Here is an 18,199-nt window from a genome sequence, read left to right as displayed (position 1 = left end):
CTCCCCATCTCTTCAAAACTAGCAGAATAATTTATTAGATGCCTTTTGAACATAACAGACATTGCAAAACATCCGAGGGAACAATCATCATACCACTTTCTAAAAGGCAGAGGAATGGCCTGTATTTTTTCTGCCACTGTCACTTTAAGGGATATAGGATGGTGAGCTTTAAATTCAAACAAATGAAAAGGAAAAAAACGGTATGATTCTAGCTTTTCCCTTCCCAAGACCTGGTTTTGATTCCTGGTTCCATCACTTACTAATTGTGTGAACTTAATCAGTTACCTAAACTCTTTGCATCTTATTTTCTTTGCCTCTAAAAAACGTCATAATATCTACTTCACAGTGAAGTTAGGACTGTAAAAGGCAACATGTGAAGTCCTTCACTCAGTAATGTTAATTCCTCCTTTCTCCTTCTTTCTAAAGTCTTAAAATGACGACAATAATTTAATACAGGAATTAGACTGTAAAATGAATACACAGTTTTGTTCTCAGATACTATCTAATGGTTCCCAGTTAAAATTTCAGGTTGATGGTTTTCAATAATGGGGGAATATGTTATAAATACACTTTATACTTGACTATGACTATATTTAGAATATACTTTATATTCCAACATTAACATCATTAGATATACTGCATCAGATGAAGAACAAAATAGCAATAGCAAAGTGTTGGTATTATATGGATGGTAAAAAGAGACAGAAAATACACTGTATATTATTCTGAGCATGACAAAGAAATAGCTTTTCTTATATCATCATTCCTCAGGCCTATATCCTCAGCCACTTTTAAGACGAAACATTTTTTTTTTCCTTTCAAGCATTAGTCATTTAAATTAATTTCTTTAGCCACAATGTAAAATTTAAACTTCCGAATAAAGCATATTTGATACATTCTTCTTACCCTTATCATTGGCTTTTCAATCAAAGGATAAAGCTGAACTTTGATTTCTGTTTCCCAAATTTATTAGACTGCTCCTTATTAGGGCAAAGCGCTACCTGTAGACACTGCCCTGGAAATGAGATACCAACATGATAACTATGATATGTTGTTCTTCTCACTCCCTCCCTCTTGTTAGCTGTGACTTTTTAAATGGCAGGATTGTGCTGGGCCAGACCAAGCATAACACATTTTCCTTTCACATCCAACCTGGACTACAATAACTTACTGTGAACTTCGTAAGGACAGAGAAATAACACATTTTATTGTGGCAGCTGCTTCATAGGAAATACAGTGATAAGATTCAGGGGTCTGCTTTTTAGGATTCTTGGAATCACTAACGGGATTAAAGAAGTCTTTTTGGCACAAGTTAGAGTATAAATATTCAAATAGCATGCCCAGCACTAAAGATCTGATTAAAGAATATGTTATTATAATAAATAGATGGTTGATTAATATCCCAAGCAAGCAGATATTACCAGTTTCTCCAAGAGTGGCCATAAACACAATTGGCACATGGAAAGATGCTCAACATCGCTAATTATTAGAGAAATGCAAATCAAAACTACACTGAGGGGCTTTCCTGGTGGTGCAGTGGTTGAGAATCTGCCTGCCAATGCAGGGGACACAGGTTCGAGCCCTGGTCTGGGAAGATCCCACATGCCGCAGAGCAACTGGGCCCGTGAGCCACAACTACTGAGCCTGTGCGTCTGGAGCCTGTGCTCCGCAACAAGAGAGGCCGTGACAGTGAGAGGCCCGCGCACCGCGATGAAGAGTGGCCCCCGCTCGCCGCAACTAGAGAAAGCCCTCGCACAGAAACGAAGACCCAACACAGCCAAAAATAAATAAATAAATTAAAAAAAAACAAAACAAAACCTACACTGAGATATCACCACACACCGGTCAGAATGGCCATCATTAAAAAGTCTACAAATAACAAATTCTGGAGAGCGTGTGGAGAAAAGGGAACCCTCTTACACTGGTCGGTATGTAAGTTGGTGCAGCCAATATGGAAAACAGTATGGAGGTTCCTCAGGAAGCTAAAAATAGAATTACCATATGATCCAGCAATCCCACTTCTGGGTATATATCCAGACAAAACTATAATTCAAAAAGATACATGCACCCCTATGTTCATAGCAGCACTATCTACAATCGCCAAGACACGGAAACAACCTAAATGTAAATCGACAGAGGAATGGATAAAGAAGATGTGGTACATATATACAATGGAATACTACTCGGCCATAAAAAAGAACGAAATAATGCCATTTGCAGCAACATGGATGCAACTAGAGATTATCATACCAAATGAAGAAAGTCAGAAAGAGACAAATACCATATGATATCACTTATACGTAGAATCTAAAATATGGCACAAATGAACCTATCTACAAAACAGAAAGGGACTCACAGGCATAGAGCACAGACTTGTGGTTACCAAAGTGGAGGGGAGGTAGGGGAGGACGGACTGGGAGTCTGGGGATAGTAGATGTGAACTATTACGTACAGAATGGATAAACAGCAAGGGAACTATATTCAGTATCCTGGGATAAATCATAATGAAAAAGAATATAAAAAACAGTGTATATATGTGTATAACTGAGTCACTTTTCTGTACAGCAGAAATTAACACAACATTGTAAATCAACTATACTTCAATAAAAAAATAAATTAAAAAAAAAAAGAGTGGCCATAAACAATGACCATGTCCACTAACTGTGATGACTTTTTAGATCATATGTTTACTGTCTTGAATCTCTTCTTCTGATTTTATGCTTTCCGGCACCATTAAAATGAAAATAACATTTTCTCCTATGGGAAAAATCTTCACTGGTCCCATAGGAATATGCTTATTATGGACAGAATTGTGCCCGCTGCCCCCGCCCCCATCTATATGTTGAAGCCCTAACACTCAATGTGACTATATCTGTAGACAGGGCCTTTAAGGAGGTAATTAAGGTTAAATGAGGTCATAAGGGTGGGGACCTAATGCAAAAGGACTGGTGTCCCTCTAAGAAGAGGATGAGATACCAGAGATCTCTCTTCCTGCATGTGCAGAGAAGAGGATGTGCGAGCACACAGTGAGAAGGTGGCCGTCTACAAGCCAGGAAGAGAGTCCTCACCAGAACCCTGATGGCCCCTTGATCTTGGACTTCCAGCCTCTAAAACTGTGAAAACATAAACTCTGTTGTTGAAGCTGCCCAGTCTGTGGTGCTTTGTTAACAGCAGCCCTAGCTGACTTTTTCTTACAGCTGTGGAAGGCAACCTCTAATCAGTAATTAAAGAAGAACTGGGATGAGTGTTTCATTCTAGTCTACTTACAGTTGATGGAAAGTTGGAGTGGAAGGACTATTAAAAACTAGTAGTTAGAATTCACAAGAAAAAGGCATATTTTTAAAAAATAGTCACCTGCAGTCAATTAGATGTAACATTTCCTGTACATTATGTGGCAAATATAAGTACTCTAAATCCATCTAAGATGGGAATCTCAATGTTTTCTAAGTAGTAATCATGGGTTGTTCATCACTATACCATAAATTCCTTAAGGGCAGGGACTGTTTCCTGGGTACCTGTGAAACCATGATGGCTGGGACTGTGCCTGGCACATAAGTGCTCTATCTGAACGGAACTGCTGGTATCAATTAATCAATTTTATCTTTGTAGCAAACTTATGAAGTAGGTATTGCTATTTCCATTTTATAGTTAAGGACCCTGGAGCTCAGAGATGCTGACTTGTTGAAGTCACTCAGCTCAGTATGGAACCCAAAGTCTGCTTGATTGCACAAGTCATGTGATCTCTGCAAAGGATCTTGTGATTTCCCCAGTTCCTTATCACTCTATCAAGTAACAAGTGCCACTTCTTTAAAAAGATAGTAGAACATCAAAGAATTCAAGGGAGAAGGCTCTACTAAAACTTTAAGCATATTTATAGTCATAAAAACAGAGAAATCTATTTTTTAACAAGTTCAATACTAAACATTAGAATGTGAAGTCTCGTAGGGAAGGGAGATCTTCTTCAACCCCAGTGCCTGATTCTTAGCATCCAGATGGCACTCAAGACAAGTTTCTGAATGAGCACTGAAGATGGCTATTTGAATTAGAAACATTTTAAGTCACAGTAAATAGCTTTCTATGATAACTTGGATCAATGCATAAAATGAGAAGAACTCATGGGGTGCTTGGTAATAAAAAAAATGATCAAACATAAGAAGCCCCAAGCCAAATGAAATATAACTTGAGATCTAAGGAATTTGCTTCAAGTTTCGATATGAAAGGAAATCATGTACAATAACATATGCGTGTGCTCAGGAGCAATCGTTTATGTAACCCTCACTTGTGTAATGTTTCAGAAGAATAAAGAGACTCGGGAGGGAAGCTGCTCAGCATGGGGTCTTTCCTGCTTCCTATCCTTCCGCCTGGCAGCATTTTCCAGAGGGAAGGGGAACCCTCCATTTCACTATTACTACCCCAACTTAGGAATCCTCATTTTATCTCCCTCCTCTCTATCTTGAAAGCCATACCACTCGACTCTGAAGGATCCCAAGTGCTCAGAGATACTTCAACCCAAATATCTGGAACTTTATTGATATATTATTTTACTCACATTAGTATCAATATTCACATTATATTAGATATTAAAATATGTATAACAAGGTACACCATTTACCTATTAAAATCAAGGCGATTTTAATTTCCTGGGGTTTCTTTTTCACATATTCTGTAGAAGCCAATGCAAAATTCTATTATAATTCTATAAATTTTGTAAAACTGCCAAACAAAAAATACAAAGTGAAAACTCTTTTGCTCTTACTTGCATTTTATTTTTATTTATCTAATTTTATTTATTTATTTTTTAAACATTTTTATTGGAGTATAATTGCTCTGCAATGGTTAGTTTCTGCTTTATAACAAAGTGAATCAGCTATACATATACATATATCCCCATATCTCCTCCCTCTTGCGTCTCCCTCCTATCCTCCTTATCCCACCGCTCTAGGTGGACACAAAGCATCGAGCTGATCTCCCTGTGCTATGTGGCTGCTTCCCACTAGCTATTGATTTTACATTTGGTAGTGTATATTTGTCCATGCCACTCTCTCAATTCCTCCCAGCTTACCCTTCCCACTCTCCATGTGCTCAAGTCCATTCTCTATGTCTGTGTCTTTATTCCTGTCCTGCCCCTAGGTTCTTCAGAACCATTTTTTTTCTTTTAGATTCTATATATATGTGTTAGCATACGGTATTCGTTTTTCTCTTTCTGACTTACTTAACTCTGTATGACAGACTCTAGGTCCATCCACCTCACTACAAATAACTCAATGTCATTTTTTTATGGCTGAGTAATATTCCATTGTATATATGTGCCACATCTTCTTTAACCATTCATCTGTCGATGAACACTTAGGTTGCTTCCATGTCCTGGCTATTGTAAATAGTGCTGCAATGAACACTGTGGTACATGACTCTTTTTGAATTATGGTTTTCTCAGCGTATATGCCCAGTAGTGGGATTGCTGGGTCGTATGGTAGTCCTAGTTTTTGTTTTTTAAGGAACCTCCATACTGTTCTCCATAGTGGCTGTATCAATTTACATTCCCACCAACAGTGCAAGAGGGTTCCCTTTTCTCCACACCCTCTCCAGCATTTATTGTTTGTAGATTTTTTGATGATGGCCATTCTGACCAGTGTGAGGTGACACCTCATTGTAGTTTTGATTTGCATTTCTCTAATGATTAGTGATGTTGAGCATACTTTAACGTGCTTGTTGGTGACCTGTATATCTTCTCTGGAGAAATGTCTATTTAGGTCTTCTGCCCATTTTTGGATTGGGTTGTTTCTTTTTTTGATATTGAGCTGCATGAGCTGCTTGTAAATTTTGGAGATCAATCCTCTGTCAGTTGCTTCGTTTGCAAATATTTTCTCCCATTCTGAGGGTTGTCTTTTCATCTTGTTTATGGTTTCCTTTGCTGTGCAAAAGCTTTGACGTTTCATTAGGTCCCATTTGTTTATTTTTGGTTTTATTTCCATTTCTCTAGGTGGGTCAAAAAGGATTTTGCTGTGATTTATGTCATAGAGTGTTCTGCCTATGTTTTCCTCTAAGAGTTTGATAGTGTCTGGCCTTATATTTAGGTCTCTAATCCATTTTGAGTTTCTTTTTGTGTATGGTGTTAGGGAGTGTTCTAATTTCATTCTTTTACATGTAGCTGTCCAGTTTCCCCAGCACTTATTGAAGAGGCTGTCTTTTCTCCATTGTATATTCTTGCCTCCTTTATCAAAGACAAGGTGACCATAATGTGCATGGGTTTATCTCTGGGCTTTCTATCCTGTTCCATTGGTCTATATTTCTGTTTTTGTGCCAGTACCATACTGTCTTGATTACTGTAGCTTTGTAGTATAGTCTGAAGTCCAGGAGTCTGATTCCTCCACCTCCGTTTTTCTTTCTCAAGATTGCTTTGGCTATTCGGGATCTTTTGTGTTTCCATACAAATTGTGAAATTTTTTGTCCTTGTTCTGTGAAAAATGCCATTGGTAGTTTGATAGGGATTGCACTGAATCTGTAGATTGCTTTGGGTAGTATAGTCATTTTCACAATGTTGACTCTTCCAATCCAAGAACATGGTATATCTCTCCATTTGTTTGTATCATCTTTAATTTCTTTCATCAGTGTCTTATAGTTTTCTGCATACAGGTCTTTTGTCTCCTTAGGTAGGTTTATTCCTAGGTATTTTATTCTTTTTGTTGCAGTGGTAAATGGGAGTGTTTCCTTAATTTCTCTTTCAGATTTTTCATCATTAGTGTATAGGAATGCAAGAGATTTCTGTGCATTAATTTTGTATCCTGCTACTTTACCAAATTCATTGATTAGCTCTAGTAGATTTCTGGTAGCATCTTTAGGATTCTCTCATGTCATCTGCAAACAGTGACAGTTTTACTTTTCTTTTCCGATTTGGATTCCTTTTATTTCTTTTTCTTCTCTGATTCCTGTGGCTAAAACTTCCAAAACTATGTTGAATAATAGTGGTGAGAGTGGGCAACTTGTCTTTTCCCTGATATTAGTGGAAATGGTTTCAATTTTTCACCATTGAGAACGATGTTGGCTGTGGGTTTGTCATATATGGCCTTTATTATGTTGAGGTAAGTTCCCTCTATGCCTACTTTCTGGAGGGTTTTTATCATAAATGGGTGTTGAATTTTGTCAAAAGCTTTTTCTGCATCTATTGAGATGATCATATGGTTTCTCTCCTTCAATTTGTTAATATGGTGTATCACATTGATTGATTTGCATATGTTGAAGAATCCTTGCATTCCTGGGATAAACTCCACTTGATCATGGTGTATGATCCTTTTAATGTGCTGTTGGATTCTGTTTGCTAGTATTTTGTTGAGGATTTCTGCATGTATGTTCATCAGTGATATTGGCCTGGAGTTTTCTTTCTTTGTGACATCTTTGTCTGGTTTTGGTATCAGGGTGATGGTGGCCTTGTAGAATGAGTTTGGGAGTGTTCCTCCCTCTGCTATATTTTGGAAGAGTTTGAGAAGGATAGGTGTTAGCTCTTCTCTAAATGTTTGATAGAATTTGCCTGTGAAGCCATCTGGTCCTGGGCTTTTGTTTGTTGGAAGATTTTTAATCACAGTTTCAATTTCAGTGCTTGTGATTGGTCTGTTCATATTTTCTATTTCTTCCTGGTTCAGTCTTGGGAGGTTGTGCATTTCTAAGAATTTGTCCATTTCTTCCAGGTTGTCCATTTGATTGGCAAAGAGTTGCTTGTAGTAATCTCTCATGATCCTTTGTATTTCTGCAGTGTCACTTGTTACTTCTCCTTTTTCATTTCTAATTCTATTGATTTGAGTCTTCTCCCTTTTTCTCTTGATGAGTCTGGCTAATGGTTTATCAATTTTGTTTATCTTCTCAAAGAACCAGCTTTTAGTTTCATTGATGTTTGCTATTGTTTCCTTCATTTCTTTTTCATTTATTTCTGACCTGATCTTTATAATTTCTTTCCTTCTGCTGGCTTTGGGGTTTTTTTGTTCTTCTTTCTCTAATTGCTTTAGGTGCAAGGTTAGGTTGTTTATTTGAGATATTTCTTGTTTCTTGAGGTAGGATTGTATTGCTATAAACCTCCCTCTTAGAACTGCTTTTGCCGCGTCCCATAGGTTTTGCGTCATCATGTTTTCATTGTCATTTGTTTCTAGGTATTTTTTGATTTCCTCTTTGATTTATTCAGTGATCTCTTGGTTACTAAGTAGTGTATTGTCTATCCTCCATGTATTTGTATTTTTTCCAGATTTTTTCCTGTAATTGATATCTAGTCTCATAGCACTGTGGTCGGAAATGATACTTGATATGATTTCAATTTTCTTAAATTTACCAAGGCTTGATTTGTGACCCAAGATATGATCTATCCTGGAGAATGTTCCATAAGCACTTGAGAAGAAAGTATATTCTGTTGTTTTTGGATGGAATGTCCTATAAATACCAATTAAGTCCTTCTTGTTTAATGTATCATTTAAAGCTTGTGTTTCTTTATTTATTTTCATTTTGGATGATATGTCCATTGGTGATAGTGGGGTGTTAAAGTCCCCTACTATGATTCTTACTTGCACTTTAAATAAAGTAAGTACTCACGTAAGTAGATGGAAATCCTAATAGATCATGTGAACGAACCACTCCTCTTCTCAACCTCTATGCAGGTGATCTCCCAGTTCTCCTAAGCCTTAGCCTCTCTCCAGGGACTCAGATCCATTGTTCCTTGTAAGCAGCTGAGTCTCTGCCACCACGACTCTCTCAGCCTTGGGCTCAACAATGGAGTCATCTCTAATTTGTCGTCCCTTCCTCCCCAACATTTATTTATTACTTTATATAACAAACACTTATATAGCACTGTTCTAAATGCTGAACAATTACTACCTAACTTAAACGTCTTAACATCCTATAATTATTCTCATTTTAAAGCTTGGGAAACTGAGGCAGAGAAAGACCTCAAGTAACTTTTTTAAGGTCCACAGCAGGAAACGGCAGAATGTGGGATGTGCCTGAGTCCCTGCTTTAAACCATCACATTGAGCTGCCTCTCCAGATCAGTGCTAAGTTCATCCAGAGTCTACCTCTGAAATGTTCCTTACACTTCCCCCTTCCTGTCTTCTTCCACTGGCACAGTATTAGCTCAAGTCTTCAGTATTTCTCATCTCAACTACTATAATCATCTCCTAACAGCTCTCTCCAAATTTCTTCTCTTCCCTAGCCAATCTATCCTTCCCAATGTTACCAAATTGCTGGCTTGAAGTATGGATATAGCTTTATCACTTTTTTGCTTAACAGTCTTCAGTAGTTCCTCGTTTCTTCCTGAATTATTAGTAAACTCTTTACCTTGGCATTCAAAGCCCTTCACAACATGGCTTCAACTTAGCACGCCAACTCTTTCATTTCCCTATTCTTTAATTCAAGTGAATTAATTTGAAAAAGTCCTACGCTTGCCCACTTGAGTACTTCTGCTCACACTGCTTCTGTCTACGTATAATGCCTTTAACCACTGCCTCTCCCTAACAAAGTCCTACACAGCTGCGAAGCTCTACCTTAAGTGCCGCCTCTCCCAGAAAGCCTTCCCAATCAGATGCATCTCTCTCCCCTTTGCCCTTTTTTTAAAAAAGGTTTTCTCTATCAAAATGATATTCACAGCATCTTCTAAATTTTGCCCTTTCTCTATTTTGAAGGATGGTTATTCGTGATGTTGTGTTATTTTGCTTCTATAATGTAATGACTCTGAGGGCAACGACTCTTTTATACATCCTCTTCCCCGTAGTGCCTAATAAAAGAAGCTTACATAGTAAACCTGCAATAAAAATTTGTTAAATGAAATTGAATGTACAGGCTAGTTACAATAATTCTTAACATAAGTGAATGATAAAAAAAATGAGAAATCTCTTAAAGAAAAAAACTGTTTGAAATAAACTTAATCCTTAAAAATAGGAAGATGATAAAACATTTGAGGATCTAGTGAACGACGACAGAAAAAAACTTTACAGAAAAACAAGGTGTAGAGGATGAAATCCTAACCCTTTGTACTACACGATGAAAAATGTGTCAAACATGTGAACAGGCACATGCAAAGATAAGACTATTGGCTAATGGGGTGTTACCTTGGCAACTGTTTGTTCGGCGATGGTGCTAGGCCGACGCTGGCGGGCATCAAGTCTCTGCTCCACAGGAAAACTGCTCCTATGTGATTTCAGACGCTCCACCAACAAGTAATAGATGGCAGCAAAGTGGTTATAGCTCTTGTTCTGCAAAGCCTGGAAGAGAATACAAGTGCCAAAGGCAGAGAACCATAAAAACCAATTCAATGATTTAAACCTTTCTAAAAAATGAGGGAAAAACACAACATTGTAAATCAACTATACTTCAATAAAATTTGGAAAATGAATTAAAAAAGGAGGGAAGATGCCATGTGTTCTTAAAAACAAGCAAAGTAACAAGCCAAGTATGCCTCAAAACGAAAGCTATTCCAGAATTTAGAATAGAAGACAGATAACTTCATTAACTGTATAAAGGATGATACCTCTGAATGACTTGAATGGCTCTTTTACGTTAATAGGATCCATTTATTTTTCTGCATTCAGAGAAAATGCCATCATTGTCTCATGCAGACATTCCCCAATGCTGTCATATGGTCCCATCTCATAGCTGCAACTAGGCTGTAAGGTTGGTTAGTAACCTGAGCCCAGAGGCTCTAATTCCACAGCCTCGACACAAGTCCAAACCATTGTAAATCCTGAAGTCAATGATTAAAGTCTTTGGGGAAATTTCTGGTGATTATTTTGGGCTGGAGAATGACATCTGGATGCTACGTTGAGAGACGCTGGGTCTCCGTTCTTAGGTAATATTTTCCTCTTGTTTTTGCAGTCCAACCCTCTTGAAACCTTGAAAATAAAGTCGCTTCCCAATTTTTCACATCCCTAGCTGGCCAGCTCTCCCAGGATATTAACGGAACAGAAGAACAACGGATCCTTTGGCGTCTAATTCCACATGACAGGCTGCATGAGTGCTGTACAGTGCAGCTCAGATGCAGAGCACTGGTAGCAAACATCACAGGCCAGGGGAACTGCACTCACAGCTGCCTTCAAGGGCAAGTACAAAAAAGCCTCGCTAAGCACGTGATGAGCAAAGCAGGAAAGCAGTCTGGTTTCATTTATGGCTACAATGAAGGAAAAGGCAGCACAGTTTGGAGCACTTTATCTTCACAGGGGGGCGTTTTATAGTCTTTCTTGTCATGCTTCATCCTGAAAAGCACTGTTTGTTCTTTGCCTGTTGCGGGGGTATTAAAAAATATGTATATCCTATGCACATGCCAGCTGTTAAAGGACAGAAACAAAGCTGCCAAGGAATTTCCCATGTTCATGACCTTTTCAGTTCTATGACCCATAAAACTTCCAAATCAGGAATCCACCTGTTTTTGCCTTCTGAGTTTCTTCAGTTCACAACCTAAACCCGATGCCTACCCTTCTTGTTTCCTGCTCAGCCCTCAGCCTTGTTCCATATCTGCACATTTACGTTCCATATAAACTAGCTTATTACCTGTACAGAACTTCATGTTTCATCTTAGAAGAAACTTTCTACTTTGTATTTGCTAAGCTTCCATCTTTGTCTTTTCTCAATCCTATATAAACACTTCCTTTTGAATTTTTTTGGCAGTTGGGGCAAAGGGAGGAATTTTTATATTGATTAAAAGCAAACATAAATATAGTGTGATGAAATCTTCAGGGAACACTGAACAGCAGGCCTAGGTACTGGGATGGCTAAAAGACCAGGATGACAGGTATGAGCATGAAATTTCAAGTTACTAAGTACAACAGAGTCCTAAAATTTCTTTAGTCGAATCTCTGACCACTTTACCTCAATGGTTTTCTGTTGATCTATTCCAAGGCCGTGCATCAATCGCAGAACCTGTTCATTAAACTCCCCAATGGATGGCTCATTTTCTTGCCCTTGTGGATAGAGAACAGGTCTCTGTACAGGAACTTCTACGAGCATCCACTTATGCTCCTTGATTTGAGTTATGGTTAGCCGTTTGGACGGGTCTAGGACCAACATCCTTCGAATAAGGTGCTCACAATCTACAGAAAACACAATGTTACAAAAGTCACGTAAATCACCTTGCACTTTGGGGTATTTACTTGACTCATGTGACTTTGTACAATGGTGTTAATCTTTGTATCCTCCACAGTGCCCACTGGAAAGCAGAAGGTCAAATGAATAAATGAATACCTGAAGGCTACTCGTATTTGTCAAGTTCACATGATGAATGCTGGCACACAAAATTAACCATCACTGTGAATGAATACTTAAGAAAAAACAGGAGGGTGTAGGTCTATTCAATTCTGTCTTAATGAATCTTTTTACTGAATTTCTCAACTTACAATATCTAGACACAGACTTAGATTTCCACTAAAGAAAAAAACAAGCCTTCTTCCTAGAAAAAGCAAATAATAAACAGTTCCTTACAGTCACTTCCGAGGCTGATACACTAAGGCTATTAAGTGAGGCCAGAGTTCTCCAAGGGACTGTTGCTATTCTCCGTATCAGTGCAACTGAGAAAAATGTACATGAAACACTAGTCACTTCTGATGACACTAAGTAAACTGCACTGCTGCAACCCTGGGCACTAGCTTATTCTCTGAGCTGACATCATATTCTTTACTACCCCCACATAAACTAGCCTTTTATCACTTGCTATGTTCTAGGCACCATGCTAAGAGCTTTACAGAGCTTAATTTAATTAATCCCCACAATACCCCTGTTAGAAACTATTGTTATTTCCATTTTATAGACTGAGGAAACTGAAGCACAGAGATATAACTTGCCAAGGCCAGACTGCCAGTAAGTGGTGGACTCAGGATGAAAACCAGGTGGTCTGGTTCCAAAATCTATCCTCTTAACTACTAGAACATTACTTCTGTTACCAGGAACAAGCAAGTTAAGGATGAAAACCAAAATCTAAACTGAGTAAATTTAACTGCTGCCCATGCAGCAAGCCAATACAAGAGTGGAAGGGATTATGGCACTTCATCTTAATTCAATAGTTTCGCTAGTTGGTTTTAAATTTAATTAAAAAATTTAATTTTGTAACCTCCCACCAAAAGATGTGGGAAAATCCATTTCATACTTAGAGTGAAATGGTTGTGAATCTGTATCTACAAAATGTTTCTCTAAGTCTAAAATAAACCTGGTTGTTTAGTAGCGTATTGTTTAGCCTCCATGTGTTTGTATTTTTTAGTTTTTTTCCTGTAATTGATATCTAGTCTCCTAGCCTTGTGGTCGGAAAAGATGAGGTATCACCTCACACCGGTCAGAATGGCCATCATCAAAAAATCTACAAACAATAAATGCTAGAGAGGGTGTGGAGAAAAGGGAACCCTCCTGCACTGTTGGTGGGAATGTAAATTGATACAGCCACTATGGAGAACAGTATGGAGGTTCCTTAAAAAACTAAAAATAGAACTACCATATCACCCAGCAATCCCACAACTAGGCATATACCCTGAGAAAACCGTAATTCAAAAAGATACATGTACCACAATTTTCACTGCAGCACTATTTACCATAGCCAGGACATGGAAGTAACCTAAATGTCTGCTGACAGATGAATGGATAAAGAAGATGTGGTACATATATACAATGGAATATTACTCAGCCATAAAAAGGAACGAAATTGGGTCATTTGTAATGAGGTGTATAGACCTAGAGTCTGTCATACAGAGTTAAGTAAGTCAGAAAGAGAAAAACAAATACCGTATGCTAACACACATATATGGAATCTAAAAAAACAATACTGATGAACCTAGTAGCAGGGCAGGAATAAAGATGCAGCCCTACTAGAGAATGGAATTGAGGACACAGGCGGGGGGGGCGAGGGTAAGCTGGGACGAAGTGAGAGAGTAGCACTGACACATTGACACTACCAAATGTAAAACGGATGGCTAGCGGGAAGCTGCTGCATAGCACAGGGAGATCAGCTGGATGTTTTGTGATGACCTAGAGCAGTGGGGTAGGGAGGGTGGGAGGGAGATGCAAGGTGGAGGAGATATGGGGATATATGTATGCATATAGCTGATTCACTTTGTTGTACAGCAGAAACTAACACAACATTGTAAAGCATTTATACTCCAATAAATATATATAAAAAATATAAATAAACCTGGGACATTTATAGACAAGGGTAAATGGGAAGACTTGCTGTTCTTAATCTGGGAAACTTTCTGTTTCCAGTTATGAGTAGGAAGGCTAGAATCTCTCTCACCTTCATGGAAGGGGTTACTTATTTCTACAGCTTTTAAAGTGACTCGGTCACTTTATTTGGCACCCAAACTTAGAAAAAGAGAAGGCTTTGTTTAGGCACTCATTTGCAGAACAAATTCTGTAAAGCATAATTTTAAGATAAACAGGTTGTTACCTTCTGACATGAAATACGGAATCCGGAATCTTCCTTCTAACACTCTCTGCCTCAAAATTGGAAGAGTCGGTCCATCAAAAGGTAGAGCTCCACAGACAAGGACGTAAAGAACAACTCCCATGCTCTAGGGAAGAAAACAATGCAGTCTCTTTTCTACTGAGAACTTCAAACACTCTTTGTTTTCCTAAATATCCTCAGGGCTCTTAAAATCATATGGACTGAAAAATTCCTGTTTGAATTTACTATTTTCTCAGAATTAAAAAAAAAAAATCTGAAATGCTGACCAGTGCAATAAAGCATCCTATAATAAATACCAAAAGAATTAAATCATTTTGATTACTAAACTTTAAATCATTGCAGATATTAGGATGATAACATCTTTCCCTAGAAATTCTTTCCTAGAATCTAATTCAAGATGCTCTGACTAATTATAGTCCAGTGGACAGGGAAAGTATGAACTATTGACTATGTGTTAGGTACCGAGAGATTCCGAGATGGGCCAGAGTACCAAGTATTATCATTATAGATGCATTTAACACAGCAAAGCAAAGAAATACCCAAATATCCAGCTGTGGTCCTTCATACTGCTGCCCTTCAAAGACTTCTGGGGCTGCATAAGGGGGGCTGCCACACCATGTTGCCAGCAGTTCACCACTTTTAAAGAAATTTCCAAAACCGAAATCTATTGGGATGGAAATAAATGTTACTTTCATCTATGCTCTCAAACTATACTGAATTTCTCATAATAATTTTATAATATGCTATATTAACAATATCACTACTATTCACTCTGTGGGAATGCGACGGCATGTATCTTATGACGTTTCCTTAGCACTTAGCACAATGAATAGCAAATATTAAGTATTCAGTAAATATTTGTTGAATGAATGTGTTAATGAATTAAGTTTTCTTCTCAAAGAGAATGAGCGAGAGGCTGGAAAAAGACTTTATCTCTTGTATTTTTAAGGCTGAAAGAAAAATCCACTGATATGGACAATCAACTTGAATTTGATAATCTTAGAATTTCAATTACTCCATGATTAAGAGCTCTTGAGCTTATATGGTTTATAAAAAAAGAAACAAATGAGTAAAACTCTAAGATATTTACCTAAACACAACCAAGGGACTGGCTGCTCTCACAGCCCCAGGCTAGCAAGATAAATAACCTTTTAAGGCAACTGAGGACAGAGTTTCCTAAGTAACAACTCTCTAAGTGTTGGCCCGCACATCCTGAATTAGGCAGATACTCATCTGAATAGCTCATTAACATGCAATGGCCATGTGGTCCAGCCACAGGCCACCTATCACCAATGTCACTTGTTTACTCATTTATGGAATGCAGTGGCATTATACTTCAAAATAGTTAATGGCCTTCCCCTTATGATATTAGTCACACTGAATCTGCAGCTTTGATAAACAGCATGCCCTCTGGAAACACTGTACTCAGATGCCTTCAATATGCATGAAAGTTACGGCATAAGACAAATGCAGTGAGATTTGGTATAAACGCAAGCTTGTGCTCTTTTGCTAAGCCTTCACACAGTCGCATGGTCTTAGTGAAGGAACAAATTCCTGTTGTTTTGCAAGTTAGAGCCAAAATGTCTCATGCTGCAACAGACTCCTGGCTGAAGGCTACACCTCAGTGACGGGAACTGGCTCTGCTCTGGCTGGTGTACGCCCTGCACGGAGAGTGAGCTTTCGGTGGTGCCCCAAGGGAACTGGAACAAGTCTCCAGCGCCAGACTGACTGGCTGTGTGACATGCGATCAGTCTTTGCGAGTCTCAGTCTCCCCAGTTGTAACACTGAAACATAGGAGTCAGCAGGTTGTTATGGGAATCCAGTGAGTTAACAGAAACTCACACTCCACTCACACCCTGAGACTATGGTGCACTTCGGTACCTTAGGGGAGGCATTCTCTTAGCTCCCTGACATAAGCAGTAGTAACAGAAACAGTCATGATCCCCAACACCACAGCCTCATGGCAGAGTACGATCTATGAAGCTAGGGAGACCTACAGCTGATTTCCAGTTTTGCCAGTTTCTAGCCTCAAGGCCCCTATGTAAATTATTTAATTTTCCTGAACCTTATTTTCTGTATCTATAAGTGTGGGGATAATCCACCTACCCAGATAGGATGCCGTGAGGATTAAATGAGACTAAGAATGTAAAATTCCTGGAGCACAGTAGATGTGAAGTGTCAGCTCCCAAAGCCATCATTACCAATTACTGCCTTTCAGAGAAAAGGGTCCTGAGAAAATACACAGGAAGGGTAAAGAAAGTGTGGAGAAGCTTAAGGGTTCACAAGAGAAAAGATGGTGCATGTGGGGAAAGAGATGGTGCATCTAAACCTGGAGGAACACAGCTGTGGCCTGTCCTTGGCATCCAGGAGTACCAGGTGATGAGAACACCTCCCTCCACAACGTAACTGCAGTTCAGGCCTATGCTCGGCTTTCCAGAATGACTGTCAGAGAGGTCTTATCTTCTCAATTCCACCTCTAGGACTAACCACTCACATCACATCACAACCCATGTGTCCATATTGATAGGTGTTTCTAATTTTCTAGAAAAACTATACTCTCAAATGATCCAAGGACTAGATGTTCAAATAACATTTAAAGAGGAAAATGTTACTTTCACTCACACAGAAAAGCCCAAGAAGCTCTGGGAAGTGTGTTTGGAGATCATGAAATAGGTCCAATAATTGCTGTACTTTAAACCATAATCACAGGATGAGTTGTAGCACATATAAGTTGAGAATACTCTCTAAATAGCATTGGAATGTTTTAACGTTTCAGAGAGTCATTCCAGAACTCCTTCATTCTGAACCTCCCCCGACTCTTGTAGAACGAACTCAAAGAGTGACTGGGACAGAGGTCTGTCAGGAAGGCGGCCTGGACTCTTTACTCCCCTAGGCTCTCTCACTGGACACTCCATAGGCAGGAAGAGAGCAAAAACTAGGAAAGAACCATGGTGCCTGTAGTAGCCTAGTCTCAACCTTGGCTGTACACATCTGGGACAAAGAAAGCATCCTGTTAACTTAGAAGAAAAAGGGTACTAAACAGATGTTACTTCTATTTCCTGTAGGTAACTGAAGAAAACAGGAACTGTTTTGTCTGTAGGAACATTAAAAGAAGCACCGAAAGAAAATCAGGTTCATTAAAATTATTATAATAGCATTTATGTAGATGTCTTCTATAACCCTGTCAAAGCACTTAAATATTTTATTTGTAATCATCTGATGTATGGGTTAAGGAAAGCTTTGGAGTCAGGCAAATCTTGGGTTTTCCACTTAGCTGTGTGATCTCGGGCAAATTACTTAATTTCTCAGCCTTGGTTTCCTCATTTGCAAAATGGGGACATTGTCTACACTTCACAAAGTTATTATGAGTAACATATACTCACAATAAGTGAGTATATGTAGATAAGTACACTTACATCATAAGTAGATAACATAATAATGCTTTAGGCTTGCTATTGAAACTAAGCAGGTGCTCAATAAACAGGTAGCCACTGAGTAAGCTACTCAACAGAAGAGAAGAATAGCAATTCTTCTTCTTGTTTTACTTATCTGTCTTCTCTATCAGACTAAACTCCTTGAGAGTAGAGAAGGGGGGAAATGATATATGTCTGTACCCCTAGAACTTAGTATGCTGTCAGCACACAGCAGCTGTTCAATAAAGGTTTGCTGAATGAATACGTTGTCATTGTCTCTTTTAAAAGTGTCAGAAGCTGATCTAAGCTCTCCTAAGATAATTTCTTCTTAGTAACCCCATGAGGTATCCTTATTTTAGGAGAGAGTGAGGGTAGAA

General features: G+C 38.6%; 1 protein-coding gene across 4 annotated transcripts in view; it reads right to left on the bottom strand.

Annotated features, from left to right (window-relative positions):
- SIK2 (salt inducible kinase 2) overlaps positions 1-18,199 on the bottom strand; it is a 138,357-nt gene that overhangs the window by 15,594 nt on the left and 104,564 nt on the right. For all 4 annotated transcript variants that reach the window (XM_059930413.1, XM_059930416.1, XM_059930414.1 and 1 more), the window contains exons 5-8: positions 14,949-15,073; positions 14,392-14,515; positions 11,835-12,055; positions 10,082-10,234 (exon numbers count right to left, since the gene is read on the bottom strand). In XM_059930413.1, the coding sequence (XP_059786396.1) occupies positions 10,082-10,234; positions 11,835-12,055; positions 14,392-14,515; positions 14,949-15,073 (623 nt within the window). The remainder of the gene's footprint in view (positions 1-10,081; positions 10,235-11,834; positions 12,056-14,391; positions 14,516-14,948; positions 15,074-18,199) is intronic.

This window comes from Balaenoptera ricei, chromosome 8 (assembly GCF_028023285.1).
Source record: "Balaenoptera ricei isolate mBalRic1 chromosome 8, mBalRic1.hap2, whole genome shotgun sequence".
NCBI classification, from domain to species: Eukaryota; Metazoa; Chordata; class Mammalia; order Artiodactyla; family Balaenopteridae; genus Balaenoptera; species Balaenoptera ricei.
Note: the sequence above shows the minus strand (reverse complement) of the source record. Positions and strands in the feature narration are given on the sequence as shown.